General features: G+C 33.2%; 2 protein-coding genes across 19 annotated transcripts in view; one reads left to right on the top strand and one right to left on the bottom strand.

Moving 5' to 3' along the window:
* Positions 1 to 17,029, bottom strand: part of LOC122633024 (lachesin) — a 233,225-nt gene that overhangs the window by 35,844 nt on the left and 180,352 nt on the right. For all 9 annotated transcript variants that reach the window (XM_043820464.1, XM_043820460.1, XM_043820462.1 and 6 more), the window contains 4 exons: positions 16,445 to 16,652; positions 16,149 to 16,310; positions 5,166 to 5,294; positions 64 to 348 (listed from right to left, as the gene is read on the bottom strand). In XM_043820464.1, the coding sequence (XP_043676399.1) occupies positions 64 to 348; positions 5,166 to 5,294; positions 16,149 to 16,310; positions 16,445 to 16,652 (784 nt within the window). The remainder of the gene's footprint in view (positions 1 to 63; positions 349 to 5,165; positions 5,295 to 16,148; positions 16,311 to 16,444; positions 16,653 to 17,029) is intronic.
* The window catches only part of LOC122633029, a 188,436-nt gene that overhangs the window by 64,523 nt on the left and 106,884 nt on the right, over positions 1 to 17,029 (top strand). For 2 of the 10 annotated variants that reach the window (XR_006327999.1, XR_006328001.1), the window contains exon 1: positions 10,022 to 10,034. The exons of 7 other annotated variants lie outside the window; for them this stretch is intronic. The gene's annotated coding sequence lies outside the window, so the exon portion shown is untranslated. Of the gene's footprint in view, positions 1 to 2,656; positions 3,775 to 10,021; positions 10,035 to 17,029 lie in introns of those variants that run through there. One more of the 10 variants, XR_006328005.1, reaches the window with a different exon arrangement.

The raw sequence follows: 17,029 nt of genomic DNA, 5'->3' as shown, positions 1-17,029 counted from the left end.
GAAAAGAAAACCAACAAAGAATTCGTCATCTTTTGAAATAATAATAATAGTAAAACGACTTACCATAGAGCCTTATAGAACCTTCTGTTTCGCCCAACGAATTTTTACTGATGCATCGATAGTTTCCAAAATCACCAGCTTGAAGATTCCTTATGTGCAATTTCATATGAGCCCTGTAGCTATTCTCCATTATCGTAGTCGTGTATTTCTCATTCGAGAGTATCATTTCATCCCCTAGGAACCAATAGCTCATTGCACGAGGATAGGCCTCGGTGTGACAATCGATCGTCACATTGGTACCAGCTGGTGCTCCGACCAATTGATTTGGTACAAAGATCATTGGCGAGACTATTATACATAAAAAGAGAAACAGAAAAAAAAAGAAACACTTGTTAAGACGAGATATTTAAAACATATAAAATTAACCTAAGTATATTAATTCAAGTGGAATTATATATAATTTTTAGAATTATAAGTTTTAGAATTAAGTAGTAATTGTATATAGTTTAAGTAAAATTAATTTAAGTCGATTAGGTTGAGTATATCGTGAAATTAAGTTAATTGTATCAAGATTATCACGATCGATAACGGTGACTTATTAGTAGTTCTTTCTCCTTCCTTATATCTCTCTAATTTTTCTTTTCTTTTTTCTTTTCTTTTTGTAGTCACTTTTTTCATTTTTTTTATTTATGTTCTTTTTTACCAGCTGTAAAGCCAACATTTTGTTTTTCTTTATCTTCTCTTTTTTTTTTTATTTCATTTCATTTTATTTCATTTTATTTTATTTTTTTTCACCAGTCGTAAAGCTAACATTAAGTCGTGTAGATGTAGATGTATAAGAACACACTAGGTTTGCACTTTCCAGGATGACTTTCGGTGCGAGATAGTCTACAGTGGGAAACGAGTTGGAAACAAAGTCAATTATCGTTTGCTCGAGACTCGGATTGCGAACATGCTCGAGTTAAAGTCGAACGATACGATGTCCCAAGGATTGTTGTGTTTCTTCTTCTTTCTCTTTCTTGCTTTAACGTTGCTTCTTATACCATACGTGTGATGGAAAAAGTCCGAAGGCGGTTGACCTTTTGTATTTTGTAAAACGATATTCAACGACGATTTCTTTGGATATTTTCTTCCTCTTCTTTCTCGTTTGTTTTTAGAGACATTGGACTTTGGAAAATGCTTCTGGAAGGTCCAAGAGGGCTTTCTTTGACGTATCATTGTAATAAAGGAACTGCCATTTTCATAATTGTATCTTGGATTGTTCAAAGAGTAGAACGAAAGTGTCGTTTCATTTTCTTTCGAAATATCAATTCTATTAAGCGTTTAAAAACGTTGAACAAATTTATATTAATGTTTGTTGTATCTTAATATCGCTACGTATTTCATATAAAAAACAAAAAAAGAGAATTATATTATAATCAGAGAGCAATGATTTATGAATACCTCGTATATCAGAGAATTTTTATTCCTAATATTAACAAACAAAAAACAAACTGATATAATACGTAGCGATACAATATTTGATAATATCGTTCAAAGATTCTTTTTAATTTATCATCAAAATAAGACACTACAATATATTTACAACTCATGTGAACGTGAATATTAAATGAATTTTATTGAAATCAATGATCGAGATAGGTCAACGAGAAATAAATAAATAAATAAAAGGACGGTATCTCGTCGCGTTCTCCTTTCATCGACCTTGTGAGATAAGAAAACCAAAACAAAGAAAGAAAACAAAGAAATCAAAGTTCTTCAGGATATACGTAATTTGCGATATAATTCGTTTGTTCCTTCACGTACTTCCACTTACGTCTTTTTCGTCGTTACATTCGTTTTCTCTTCGTTAGAGGATAAATTTAAAGCTTTAGTAGAGAATGGAGAACGTTTTCCCTTGGTGGAACAGTAGTAAGGAATAGAAGTAGCCTTAGTCTTAGATTAATTTAGGTCTAACTAACGACTCGTTGGAAACTCTGTCGAGAGTACATGAAGAAGAAGTGGCTAGAGAGGTTGAAACAACGAATGGAGACAACGGCGTGAAAAGGTGTGTTGGTAACGTTGAGAAGTGGCTATTAGTAGTGGACTAAGGAGAAAGAGGAGGGACTCGATGTGTTCTCTTGGAAAATCGAGGAGAAGTATGCGTTAATTAGGGGTCAGCACCAGCAATTTGCGGATTTGTGGGAAGCCTGAGCGCATACTATAGTACTATAGGTGGTATCCACCAAGTGCCTGATATAGAGGACCCAATGGAGATGGTTTGATACACTTTATGTATACGATGTAACTCATCCGCCATACGTGTTCATTCGTTTCCCTCGTTAAATCGTTTATTCCGATAAATTTGTTACTTTTGGTTATTCGCGATCTAAAAGAGAAATGATTCTACGAGATAACGATATTATAAAATCGATACAACGAAAGATTTTATGACAAGTTCGATAGTAATTTAATTGTTCTTACGAAATAATAGAATCGTTGTTTTTCAATTATTGATCGTTTATCTATATACGATGGTTTAGACGTTTCTTACGATTTATTTTTATGACGTTTTTAATCTCGTTTGGATATTTTATTGGACAAAATATATATATATATATATGTATGTATGTATAAAGATAAGAAATCGTTCTTTTGTCTAATGGAAATAAGCTATAATAGACGTACATAGTAGGCCTTATCTATTTCCCGTGTTTTCTGAAAATAAGCTTATTAGTAATACGAAGAGGAATACGAATTCGAGTTACTTCGTTTGTTTTATGAAAAGCGTACGGACACAGTACGTTCAGAGCGAGGGATTTCTCTCTACTATGAACGACGTCAGTGTTTATTTTTAATTAAGTAGATTAACTGGACGAGTGCACCGTTCAACGTACGAGAGTCGACCAAGAATGTAAAGAAGAGTTTCCTATAGAGTCTTCGTTCAAAGGTCGTCATTATTTTGTTGCCATTGTATAAAGGTCGTTTCAACTCTCGTCTTACCGAAGGACATTATCGTAGGTATTATTTTGAAACAGTTTCGGAGAATTTTATTCGTCATCGTCAAGAACGAGTCCTATTATAACAACAAAGAGAGATAAATACAGCGTCTCCTTTGTATGTAAACATAACATAACATTGTTAAGACTTTCGACACGAACTAAAACCTCTTACAGTCGTTTCCTGCCTCTCTCCAGCGTAGTTTCAAAGTAAAGTATTGTTTCTTCTGGTCCTTTAAATAAAATATATTTCGTCCCATCTAAATATTCTACGAATGGAGTCGGCCTTCTCTCGCCTACCATCTTTTCTTACTTTAACAGAGAAGAAAGAGAAGAAGAAAAAGACAAGAAGTACATACCAATGTATACTGTCCATTTTTGTGCGCGTATACGTACACCCGACGCTCATATATACACATATACGTCTTTTTCTCTTTCTCTATATATATATGCGTGTCTATACATACATGTGTGCGCGTGTGTAGTGTATATGTGTAAAGATACACGACCACAAAGCGAGTGCAAGCATAGGAAGTGACATGAACGAATGGAACGCATAAAAGGGAAAAATGAGCAGGAGCAGAGGGACGCTTGTGCGAGGATCTCCGTATTTCCCTCGGGCTTTTCCAACGTCACCGTCATCCCCTCTCTTTTCACGATTCACCATCACCACCACCACCATCTATACCATCACCAACCTTTCTTACGATATACAGCCTACAAGGAGAATCTACTTGCCGTCTTTTCCTGATCCTTCTTTGTATTCATAATTCGTCGAATGGAATTTAAACAATGCGTAAGTAAGTACGTATTATATATATATCATTTGACGTTCTATTCGATTTATTTTTTATGGTGATTGGAAATTAATTCTTTTCGTTGATATTATTAGGAATAGATTGTTTCGTGAGTTTCATAGTTATTTACGAATTATCTTTCTCGTGCGTTAAACTTTTACGTACGTATGATTATTATTTTTTTTCTTTTTGTATTTTTCTTGTGCTGATTGGAAATTAATTATAATTCTTTTTTTTTTTTTCATATTAGAAGAGACAGTTTACGTGACAAAGTTCGATAACAATCGAGATAGACTCGTTTTTTGAAAGATTAACTTTATGTATATGATATCACAATTTTAGACGTTTCTTCCGATTAACTCTTACGTGTTTCGAAAATTAATTCTTTTCTTGATATTATTAGAATTAGTTTGTACGAATAATTCGATAATAATTTAATCATTTTTGTAAAAGGTACGGTCGTTATTTCGACGATGAATCTTTCACGTATTTACGATAGTTTTTGTTATATCATTCGATTAATTTTTATGAGTTTCAGAAACTCATTCTCTTCTTTTTTTATTATAGAGAAACAGTTCGCATAATAAGTTGTATAGTAATACAGTTATTCTCGTTTCTCAACGATGAATCTTTTTCGTATAATCGTATTCTTCTTTCCATCATTTTCTTTTACATCCTATCAACTCCAAGAAAAGTTTAAGAATCAACAGGTTCACGATCTTTCCTATCGTATCTCACGTCAAGTATTCACATTCGATGCATTCCTTTTCATTGTCTGCCACTCGAGATCTTTTCCTTATTTTTCCACTCTTTTCCCTTAATGCTCAGACCTTTTAGTTTGTCTCTCCTTGTGTCTGTGTGCGTGTGATAACCAAGAAAAGAAACTTCTTTCGATCAAGTTTTTCTATTGAATTGCACCGACGTTTGTTGCAGCATCATTGCTTCTCTTCAGAGAGATATCAGAAATAGGTTGATATCGAACAGTGTAAAAGAAAGAAAACAAAAAAATTAATAAATAAAGCGATAACTATAGGTCGAATGCAATTGTACTCGTTCAAATTATTTTTAAATTCTTACATCGAATTATTGGAAATAATACTCTGATCGATAACTCTGATATCCGAGATTGATAATGATTTGATTATAATAGAATGATTATAATAGAAGTCAACCGATCGATGAGATAATTTCTTGATTGGATTTTAATTATAAATCGTTTGAGAAGATCGCATATATTGAATTGGATTGTTTCAAAATTTATTTTCATCGATAGTACACGAATTTTTATAGTAAATTTTTTACTATTGATTGATTTCGATTGGAATCATTTTTTTTCAAATTATTGTTATATTTAAAATTACGTATTATCAATGAATTATCAGCGACTTACATTCGACATCAACGGTGATCCTTTTGCTAACTGTTGGTGGAACGCCATTGGTTGCGATACATAGATATGCTCCCATTTCATTACGTGTAATCTTCGTCAAATTTAATTGTTCGCCATCGTACTTGGATACTAAAATCAAATACAGATATTCATTTGAATCGTTTGAATGCATAATTATCGAGTATATGATGGAGTATGTAAATATAGGTCGTTATAAAGATGCAAAATAAAAATATGATTGTACAATTAAACAAGTTATTAATAGAAACAATAAAAAAATAAAATAATGAAATAATTTATGATATTAGTAGATTGTCTTTGATTATTGTAAACTATATTAGTTATTTCCTATGTATATATTATTAATTATTTGTAATATATTATAATATCAATATTTGTACTGTATTATAATATGTTAATATATATAATGATTTATATCCATATGCTTTCTCTCTCTCTCTCTCTCTCTCTCTCTCTCTCTCTCTGTCTGTCTGTCTGTCTTTTTATCTATTTTTATAATGTAGTAAAATGTAATATACATTACAAATATTAATATTCCAACATCATTTATTGTCCAATTCAATTTTTATTATTGAAAAAATACGAAATAAGAATATAATTATAAAACTATATAAAAACTATAAATATAAAAACACATTACTTTCCATAATAATAATAAAAAATATTTCACCACAAACTTTATTAATCGACTTTGACTTGACTAATATTTATCATATCATTTGACCATCAATTTCACGTGGTTAAAAAGCTAGATGTAATGATTTCTATGAAAGGAGTACAAAATGGTCGCGTGATCACCATTTTAGGATCATTAGTGGTGAAAGGGGTAGGAGGGACGTCAAATAAATCGGCTTCGTGCCGGTACTGCATCAAGGGACGATTTACGAGGAAACTTTCTCTACCTTCTTACGATCTTGAGGAAGCAAAGTAACAATGAGAGAAAAAGAGAGGAGGAGAGAAAGAGAGTGTGAGAGAGACAGAGAGATAAGTAGAACACACTCGTTAGAGTGGCGAGTAGCAATAGGTAGCGGCAGTAGAAGCAGTTAGACGAAACTGTTTGCGGCTGCTCGTGGAATGATCGATATTGCGATAACTCGTGAAACGAAGCTTTTCATGTATATTTCTTTCCTTTCTTCTCTCTCTCTCTCTCTCTTTCTCTCTTTTTCTTTCTTTCTTTTTTCATATGACCTCATAAAGAGTTAATATGCGAATTACGACCCGAAACATTTGCACGAAAGTTCCAAGCGAAATTTCATTAACTCAATATATTTGAGTCTCTTTATGGATGTAGAGAGAGAGAGAGAGAGAAAGAGAGAGAGAGAGAGAGAAAGAAAGAAAAAAACCGGAAAAGTAATAATAAAAAAGTGTGTTGTATATTATATTAAAAATAGTTTGTTGGGTAATATAATTTTTCATTATACCACGGATAAAAAGCTTTATTTTTCTACTGTATGTAATCGAAGATTAAGAAGAAAAATATAAAGAGATAAACGAGAAAAATAAGGGAATGATAGAAAAAAGAAAAAGAGAAGAATTATTTATTATAGATTTGTTACATCGTGTGAGATGAAAAAAGAGAAGTAATATTATATTTTTAAGTGATCGATTCGAGAATTGATTTTTTATAAGAAATAATCAATTTATCGTTTACTCACGTCAATGCCATTACCTAATCCCGGCTTTGGTTGTTGTGTCACAGTAATTAAACGTTTGATATAATAAGCTTGTCACAAAGGATTTTTCGTTGATCGGGAACGACCGATTGATCCTTAGAATTAATTGCAGTAATAAAGCATAATCAATGTAGCACCGATCCGATATTCAATTAAATTGTCATTGATAACGAGTTAAACGATTGATTATTATTATTAATAAATTCGAAGGAAACCATGAAATATTATATACGTTTTATTAACATTAACGATTGGTTTAACTTTTTTTTATTATTTATTATTTATATATTTCTTTTCAACATATATTATTTATATATATATATATATATACTTCTTCTTTTGGTGCATAGATATATTATAATCAATGTTCATTTATTTCGAATGCAAAAAGCTAACAAAAAAAAAAAAAGGAAAGAAAAGAAAAGATATGTTAAAACGTTATACAAGAAGCAAAGACATTTTGTAATAGATGTAATGGTTGAACATCGATGTCGATCGGGATAAGAAAATGCAAAAGGAGAGAAAGGGGGTTGGGATGAGATGGGGGGTGTAGTAAAGGGGGTAGTTGTGAGTGTACAACACACGTGTCCCTGTAGTTTACTAGAGTAATATCGAGGATAAAATATTGGTAACGAGTTTTTGATAACGACCGTATCGACTCTCGATACGAGCTCATTTCGAGATTCCCTCATCCAATATTAATGTATTCCGGTGTCCTACTCTCGTAGAGAGCGCCAAGCGTTTAAATAACGCGATTTCTCTCCGGTATGATGCAAATCGAGAAAGGTTCGATCGGTTTCGAGATCGATCACGAACAATATTTATAATCGACAAGTTCTATGAGAGAGAATTAAGAAAGGAATATTTCATCAGAGCGATCAGAAATAATCGAGATTCGTTATATCAAACCTTGAATCGAAGGAATAATAACGTTGAACGAATCCCAATCAACGAAGAAACTCTTTCTCTCTCTCTCTCTCTCTCGCTTTTTCATGAAAAAGAAAGGAAGGAAGGAAGGAAGGAAGAAAGAAAGAAAGAAAGAAAGAAAGAAAGGAAGGAAAAAAAAGCTAGCGAACGTCATTGAAAGAAAATTACATCGGGTGGAGCACTGTAGATCGAATGAATGTTAGTCTTGGGAATCGAAAGAAATGGAGGCAGATCAGTGGCGCTTTTAATGTTCTGTGATTCTAGAAGATTACTTCGTCATTCCGTAAAGAAAGAAGAAGATAGACAGATAGACGGACAGAGAGGGAGAGAGAGAGAGAGAGAGAGAGAGAGAGAGAGATCTTACTAAATCCACGTTTCTTCGATCGCTTTTCTTTCCCTCTTATCCAGAATCCTTGATTATATAAGAAAGTCCACAATCTTCGATTCTACGAGATTCACAAAATGAAAATCACGATTAAATATCAAGGATTAGTGATGTTCATGTTAACCAGTTCGTTTATAAACGAATAATTATAATAAGCCTTTATTGTAAGTTATGATATGTCTAAATATTACAAGGAATAGAACATTTAAAGGTATAGTACGTAACTTACGGGTAAGAAACAAGAACAAACAAAGTGGTATCAAAGGTATAACATCAAGCGACATTATTTTTGAGAAAACTATTAATCCTAGGTGTTTTAGAGGGAAGGTTGATTTCCATAGAGAGTGCGAGAGAAAGATAGATAGATAGAGAGATAGAGAGAAAGAGAGAGAGAGAGAGAGAGAGAGAGAGAGAGAGAGAAAGAGAGAGAAGCTGAGCTTTAAATAATATTACGAACTAACGTGGAGAAATACGTATGGGTCTATGTATACGCGTATCTGCCGAAAACTTGGAGGTATAGCAGAGATATGACTGTATGAGTGTGTGTTAGAGAGAGAAAGAGAGACGGAACAGAGACAGACAGACAGACAGAGACAGAGACAGAGAGAGAGAGAGAGAGAGAGAGAGAGAGAGAGAGAGAGAGACAGAGAGGGTCAGGGTACTCCGTCATGAATTTGTATGAAGCTTTAGAGGGGCTCAGATGCCCCAGAGCGCGGCTTTGCAGATGTTTCAACAGAAATTCCAGCCTTTTACGATCCTGTGGCTTGCTGGAAAGCACGACGAAAGGGAGGAAAGGAGGTGGGACAAAGGACGAGGAAAGAGAGAGACATAGATAGACATAGACATAGAGAGAGAGAGAGAGAGAAAGAGAGATAGAGATATGAAAGACTGAAACGAACGAAGCATACAGAGATGGTGAATGGTGATGAGACAACGTGTAACAAAATAGTTAGACAGCTGAATTTCGCGAATGCTATAACCTTACTTATGATCCGACCATATGCTAATGCGATCTCATTGATGCAAAACAGAATTGTTCGTTTTATGCGTTGAAATGAGATCTCAATCAGAGAGAGAGAGAGAGAGAGAGAAAGAGATAGAATAAGATAAAGATGAAGTTGTTTAACGAAAAGCTTCTTGTATGTATGAAATGTTTGAAGTCATGAGTTCTGAATAAACTCTCAAGTATTAAATTACTCGAGAAAAAAAGAGATAGAGAAAAAGAGAATTGGAGAGAGATATGTATCGTACATGTATATTATAGGATATAAAAAAGGAAAAAAAAATTATACTGCTTTCATTGGTTAATCATCTTTGTTAGAAAATTCATACATATGTGATAATTAGCGATCATATTGGTTTTGGGTTCACCAAGCGTTTATCGATGTTGACCGAAAAGCCATACTGTCTCGAAACCAATTTCATGTTACGAACGATGGTCAACATGTTAGACAAGTACTTAATTGGACGTAAAGTTGCACGAATTACGTCAACGTTATATGTATATTCGTTATCTAGTTATATTTATTATATAAATTGCCAAAAACGGTGAAAATTGCGGTTTTAAATTTGAGCATATGTATGGTGCATATATATATATATATATATGTATATATGTATGTATTTATGTACATACTTAGCTACGTAGATACATGCGTTTATTACATCAAGATTATGTATATATTATCTGTAATTGAAATGTAATTTTGAAAACTTTATTCAATATGAAAACAATTCATACTGTGCTAATTGATTCGTTCGTATGTTTTTTTCTTTTTTCTTTCATTCTCTTTTTCTCTTTTTTCTTTCTTTTCTCCTTTTTATTTATTTATTTATTTATTTATTTTTTTATGATCGTTTTAAGTAAACGTTGGTAACGACCTTTATTAAATGTGAGATGGGATTGTTAAACAAAATTCAGAAGGACGATTCTAAAAAAGTGCAAGAGAGAAAGGGAGAGAGAGAGAGAGAGAGAGAGAGGACAATCGACTGTACATTTAAAGGTTGTAATTAGCCATAACACGAAATTCAAGCAACACCAACGTGCTACCGTTCAGTTATGTGACTTATTAAGCCTTGACGTCTCTCTCATTAACGACGTTACCAGCGTCCTAGTTTTCTGGTTTACTAATTAAGCAATGTAAAAAAAGAAAAACGAAAAAGAGGGAAAAGAAAAGAAAAAAAGAGAAAAAAAAAGTTATGGCCGACGCAACCTGATTAGATTTCTTTCACGTTGTTACTTCTTCACATTGGGGCAGATAGACCGGCTCGTTCGCAAGTTACGTCGTCAAAACGACCGTATGAAACGTAACGATCCGGTACGTTTGAAACTCGAAACGGAATACGCGAAAATGCAAACGAACCATCACTGGCAATCGGCCGTTTCAAAAGTGGTTGATACCGAATTTCCCATCTTCACGTTTCTCGTTCCGACGCGTATTTGATTTGACTGGATATTTGAATGTTAAAAAAAAAAGAAAAGCAAAAAAAATAAAATAAAATAGAATAAAAATAAAAAAAAATGTAAAAAAAAAGAAAATAAAAGAAGAAAGATATAGACAGCCACGTATCGAAAATTCGATAAAAATTCGATTCCTGCGTTATAGTCCATTGGGTTACACGGTTATTTTCGATTATAAACTTTTATTAGTTTTTCTTATCGATAATAATCAAGAATTAAATGTATATTACATGTTAATTAATCTGTATACACTAAATGTATGTTATATTTTAATTAATTTCTTTTTAAAATCTTATTTCTCACTTTTGTCGAATCATCGTTTAATTTGTTTTTAATATTTAAAATATCACCACGACGTTTGATATTCGTATTTGGATTTACGTCATAATGTCTTTGTAAATATGATCAATATTTCTGTTAATATTATTGCTAAGTTTATCAGCGAGATCGCATTTACATACATTGGTTAGTTTCATAGTATAATAATATTAGGAGTTTCTCTCAAGAGAGAGAGAGAAAGAGAGAGAGAGAGAGAGAGAGAGAGAGAGAGAGAGAGAGAGAGAACGTGAATGAAAACGAGAATCTTAGAGAAAGAGAGAGAGAGAGAGAGAGAGAGATAGAACAGTATTAGTCAGGATCAAGTTATTGGACTTCGGTTTTCTCTACTTTCAAACGGCATCAGGTACTACGAGGATAAGTTTTAACGAGCGGATGTAAGTTCAACGTCGATAATCTAATGCAAGCTCGTTTTGATCTAACGATCTTCCATATCGTACGATCGAAGCTCATGATCGTTACGCATCGTTCATGGTATTTCCAAGTCGACAAAAGCAGAATGAATGAGTGAATGAATGAGTGACAGAGAGATAGAGAGATAGAGAGATAGAGAGAAAGAGAGAGAGAGAGAGAGAGAGAGAGAGAGAGAGAGAGAAATAGATAGATCGAGTCGATATACATACTTTGTTCAGCTTGTAGCGTATTGCAAGTTTCATTTCATCGTATACAAATGAATCTCAACGTAGCGTAGATAGAGACAGAGACAGAGAGAGAGAGAGAGAGAGAGAGAGAGAGAGAGAGAGAGAGAGAGAGAAAATGTCATGGTTAACGGGATTGTTAGGCTCCGACTCGATTCGAATTCCTCGAGAATTACGAGCAACAAGATTCGCGTATCGAGTAAAGGAAATTTGCAAAGCATCGATGATCGTTAACGCGTTGTCTAGGATACGTCACAGTCTACGTACGAACGTCATTTACGACGATAGTTACGTGCGAGCTATCAGAAATCTTGACTTTTATCTTTCCTTATAAATATTATCGTTGAGAGATCTTCAGGTTTCTAGTAGATGTATTTAACACGTTTCAAATGGTTTTTCCACCACACTTCGTTCAGGTCATTTGGCTTTTTATAATTTAGAATTTATTAAATATTCTAGGTTGTATCCTCGATGGTACACGTGGCCTGAATAGAAAGTTTAATGTGTACCATCGATGGTACACATGGCGTGGGACGTGTTAACGAAACTGTTGAAATATTTTATAATATCGTTTCTATATAGTCATTTATTTTTTAAACGAAGGAGAAAGATGAGATCGTTTTAAAACCTTTTCTTCCTGTTTTAAATTAATCTTTATATATGTATATATATATATATGTGTGTGTGTAGTAGTAATCAACTAGACCAATAGTTTCATATTGTGGTCATATATAGATATATATTTTAATTAAAGGCTACATGTTTTTTTCGTTAGTGAAAAAAATACGTTTCGAATATTAGTTAACAAAAAATTATATATCACAGATATTGCTTCGATATGGTTGTATAAATAAAAATCACGATATAGATATCGATCAGTCGATTCGAGCTTCTCCCCACTTGAAATAATTCAGAACGTTGATGGCTATTTCGAAACGTTTTCGCGAACAAAAACGTTGCGCGTTTAATTGAAAGTAAAAAGAGAAGTCAACGTTATACGTGAGATAAGGGACGAAAATCGAAAAAGGAGAAAAAAAGGAGAAATTAAAAAATGAATCAAAAGAAAAAAAGAAAAGAGAAAGGAACGAAAGAGAATGGAACAAATTTCTTGCCACCGCTCGTTGTCAATGATTCAACATTTCTTTTCTTTAATTTCCTCTTCTTTTTTTTTTTCTAACGAATGTAAAAAAATTATCCAAAACAACCATCGCCTTTTTCATATTTTTTTTTTTTTTCAGTATTATCTTACGTCAATTATCTTTCGTTCGAGAAGTTACGTGCATATAGAAGAAAGATGCATTTCTTTAGGTTCTAAGAGATTAACTTCGCCTGGTAGAATTATTCAGTTCCTGTTTATAAGCTTTTCGAAAAATCGAAGAGAACCTTTGCTCCGTTTCTATCTCATCCTTTCGATCTCGAAACCGTAATTCAATTAATTTCATCGGATTGCTACGGCGGCTTTCTGTTGTCCCTAGCCAGGAAACGCATCTCTTGTTACATTATTCACAGAGAGTAAGGGAGAGAAAGAGAAAGAGATAGATAGATAGATAGATAGATAGATAGAGAGCAAGAGATAGAGAGAGAGATAGAGAGAGAAGAGTATACCGGTGCCGTACCTACTCGGTGTGCGCGCGAGCTTCGAATTCCATGGACGATCGAATCTAGCCAAGGTAATCTGCCAGATGGACGATTTCTGCAGGATTGCACGCGACCTCCGACTTGAAATAATCTAACGGTACTAGTTCGAGCGAATTAAGAACATTCTACGAAATAGAATACTAAGATTTTCACGGCGAACGTGAATTCTTTTCGTTGATTAATTTAGGCATAGAAAGAAGTAAGAGAGAAAATGAAAGAGAGAGAGAGAGAGAGAGAGAGAGAGAGAGAGAGAGAGAGAGAGAGAGAGAGAGAGAGAGAGAGAGAAAGAGAAAGAAAAATACGGAGAGAGTTTAATAGACGAAGATGTAAATTAAAACAAAATGAAATGTATGTAATCTAAGATGATTAGGTAGATTAAAAATATATGAATGGATACATTCATCGAAACGAAGTTTTGATATATTATTTCGATTGAGAGAACGTATAGAAAGGATTACACGTAAATATGTACATTTTTATTTCGATTAATTTTGACATCTGCAAGAAATAAATAAAATAGTTAAAGATAAATTTATAAAAGAAAATATAGATGGATATTGATGATAAAGAATGTATGAAGTAGAAAGAGAAACAGCATCAAGAAATAAAAAAGGCATTGATAGATAATTTCTCGTATCAATTTTAGAGTTGTAACATTATTACGTTACATAGAGGAGAATAATAATTATATATAAAATTATTATAAATAAATAGATCAAAGATAATTCGATTTAGTGTTACTATAAAGAGATATACGTATATATATACATACATACATACATACATATATATATATATATGTATATATATACACTATATTATATGAAGTCTAAAATAGATATACATGTATCTACATACATATATCTATAGATATAGATAGATATATAGGAGAATAGAGGTTGGTTCCTCAGCGATATCAAGAGGAACGTTTTGGTCTGTGGAACTGAACCACAAGTGCTTCCTGACCCTAACCTCGTGGTTAGTTCTGTAGATAGCTCACTAGCTAATGTCACTGTGTGGACATCACATCTCGAATACGTCGACACTATCCTTGATTCCTTGGAGAACCTCTCTCTTACACAAACACATACAAATACCCGTACACGTACATACACACACATACATATTGTCTTTCTCTCTCTCTCTCTCTCTGTTTCTCTCTTTCTCTATCTAATCTATAGAATGAGAGAAAATTAAGTGAATTTGCTTGGTACTTCGATTGACTTTGAAATTGCATTGAAGGTTAACCGCATAAGATAGTTCTCGTACGATCGAATAATTTTCATAATCATTATCTTTGAAGATATTTTCTCTCTTTTAGATTTTTTTTCTTTCTTTCTTTCTTTCTTTCTTCCTTTCTTTCTTTTTTAGTTTTGGTTACATTGGCACTGTCGAAAGTTCTATATCGTGGCATATACCTACTGACGAAGCCGAGGGCCACGAGAGTTGATTAATCTCTACAATATTTAAGGAGCATACCAAGCAAAAAACCTCCCGGGTCGAGCTTTACGTAGATAGCTACCCTGGCATAAATCCCTCCGGTTAATCCCCTGTTTGCATCAGCCCGACCTACTGTCTCTCTCTTTCTCTCCTCTTTCTGGACCTACCCATTTTCTTCTACTTTTCACTCTCTCTTTCTACTTACTAAAGAAATAATGAAAGAAGAAGAGAGAGAGAGAGAGAAGGAATGAGAGAAAAAGAGGAGAGAGAGAGAGAGAGAGAGCGAGAGAGAGAGAGAGAGAGAGAGAGAGAGAGAGAGTAAAACAAGCACGTTTCAGTGAACAGTTAATTGCATTACTAATAATGAAGGACGAAGATGAAGATAACGATAATTTATCGTACTTCTGTAGTTAACTCCTGTCATTCAACAGAATAGAAATTAGTCGATAATATGTACACTATTTAATTCCATCGTGATAATAATTCTCTCTCCATGCTGAATTTTTCTTTCTTATATTAATAGGAAAATATATTATTAGTACAGTATCGTTTTAACGTGCATTTAGTAAAGATTTGACCTGTACGTGTAGTGAAATATAAAACGTCGCTGTAATTACTTACAAGTAACGAACGCCTCGAGTTTAATGATATCCGATCGATCGTTCATTATTTTATAACAATTAATATCTAATTTTCCTTTTTTTTTCTTTTTTTTTTTTGAGAATTGAGAAGCAAAGAGATAATCTTTTTAACATCTTATTATTCGATTACTTTTAGTTGTACAGTGACGATAAAATTGACATTACCGGTTTGAATCTTCAATATATTATTCAATAAATATTTATATAAACGTTTTTCCAATAATAATTATTGTGGAAAATAAGATACCGAACATGTTAAATGAAATTTTCTCAACTTCTTAGCGTCTTTAAAATCGTTCGTACGTTCGTTTCTTCGTTCGTTCGTTCGTTCGTTGAAAAACAATGGCAATAGTTTTGCTTTTACTCAACTCGATTTGAAGCTTTACGCCGGTTGTTCGGTACTGTATTATAGCTAAGAGCAAGTGGAATTCTACTCGCATTTCCTCGAGACTCCATAGTTCCTTCGATTTACCGAACGAGCTGAGGCTCGTGGGATTTCGCCAGGCTTTAAAGCGAGACGTACAACGGAGCAACATCGTCCCGAGAATTACTCGCAATGTTACGCTTTGACTGCGCTACAAATACGCTCGTTTTTCTCTTTCTCTTTCTCTTTCTCTTTCTCTCATTGTTCTATTTCTATTTCTATTTTCTGTCTTTTTCCTTTGAAAGTGCTTTAAACTTTCAATTCTCCTGGCTGTGAGAAAGAGAAAGACAGAGAGAAAAAGAGAGAGAGAGAGAGAAAGAGTGAGAAAAAAATAGCGAAAGAAATGCTCGACTAAATATTTCACCTGTCCTGTTAATTTATTAACTAACATTGACTGACCTTTTTTGTGCCGATTGATGCTTATCCCTTGACCGTCTTCACGTTTCCACATTAATTTTGGAGTTGGATATCCGTCTGCTTTACACGTTAACGTGATGTTTTGATTTTCTCGTACGGCGACTGTACTCTCCGTTGATAAAGAATCCAATATGTTTGGTGGAACTGATGGAATGCAAAAGGAATTATTTGTAAAATCGCTTTTTTTTATCTTTTCTTTTTTTATTTTATTTCTTATTCTTTTGATTCTTTTTGTTTTTGTTTTCTGATTTTTTATTGATTATTATTTAAAGATTTACCAACGACTTGTAGAAATCCTACTTGACTCATCATAGGATTAGTATTCACTTGGCACATGTAGTATCCTCTGTCGTCCTGTTGTACTCCATTGATGTGTAATAGCCACGTTTTTTGATTGTCGTGCGACACGGAGAACCTTGGTATTTTGACGACAACGTGTTTGTGAATCGTCAATAGCATTTGTCTACCGACGTGGACCCAAGCGACCTTGAATAAACAAACGATTTGTAATTTAATTTTTTTTTTCTTTTTCTTTCTTTCTTTTTCACGCTATTATTTTTTTTTTTTTCTAAGACATTACGATCTTTCGTGAATGTAAAAATTAGTTCAGTCAAGTCAGATAAGTTTCGGCTAAAATCATTGTTGCTTTTGACGATAAAATAATATTAAGGATTGGTACGTCAAAAAAAAAAAAAAACTAAAGTTAAGCGATTGACATAGTGATACAGTAATGTTTTCCATAGTAACATTAATATAGTACTAAACAGTAAAATATAGTAATATTTATCAGGATCGTTTAGTTTTTTTTTTCTTCTTTCTTTTTTTTTTTCAACATAGAAATATTTCAAGTGCTCGAACTTTAA

The sequence above is a fragment of the Vespula pensylvanica genome, chromosome 11 (assembly GCF_014466175.1).
Source record: "Vespula pensylvanica isolate Volc-1 chromosome 11, ASM1446617v1, whole genome shotgun sequence".
Taxonomy (NCBI): domain Eukaryota; kingdom Metazoa; phylum Arthropoda; class Insecta; order Hymenoptera; family Vespidae; genus Vespula; species Vespula pensylvanica.
Note: the sequence above shows the minus strand (reverse complement) of the source record. Positions and strands in the feature narration are given on the sequence as shown.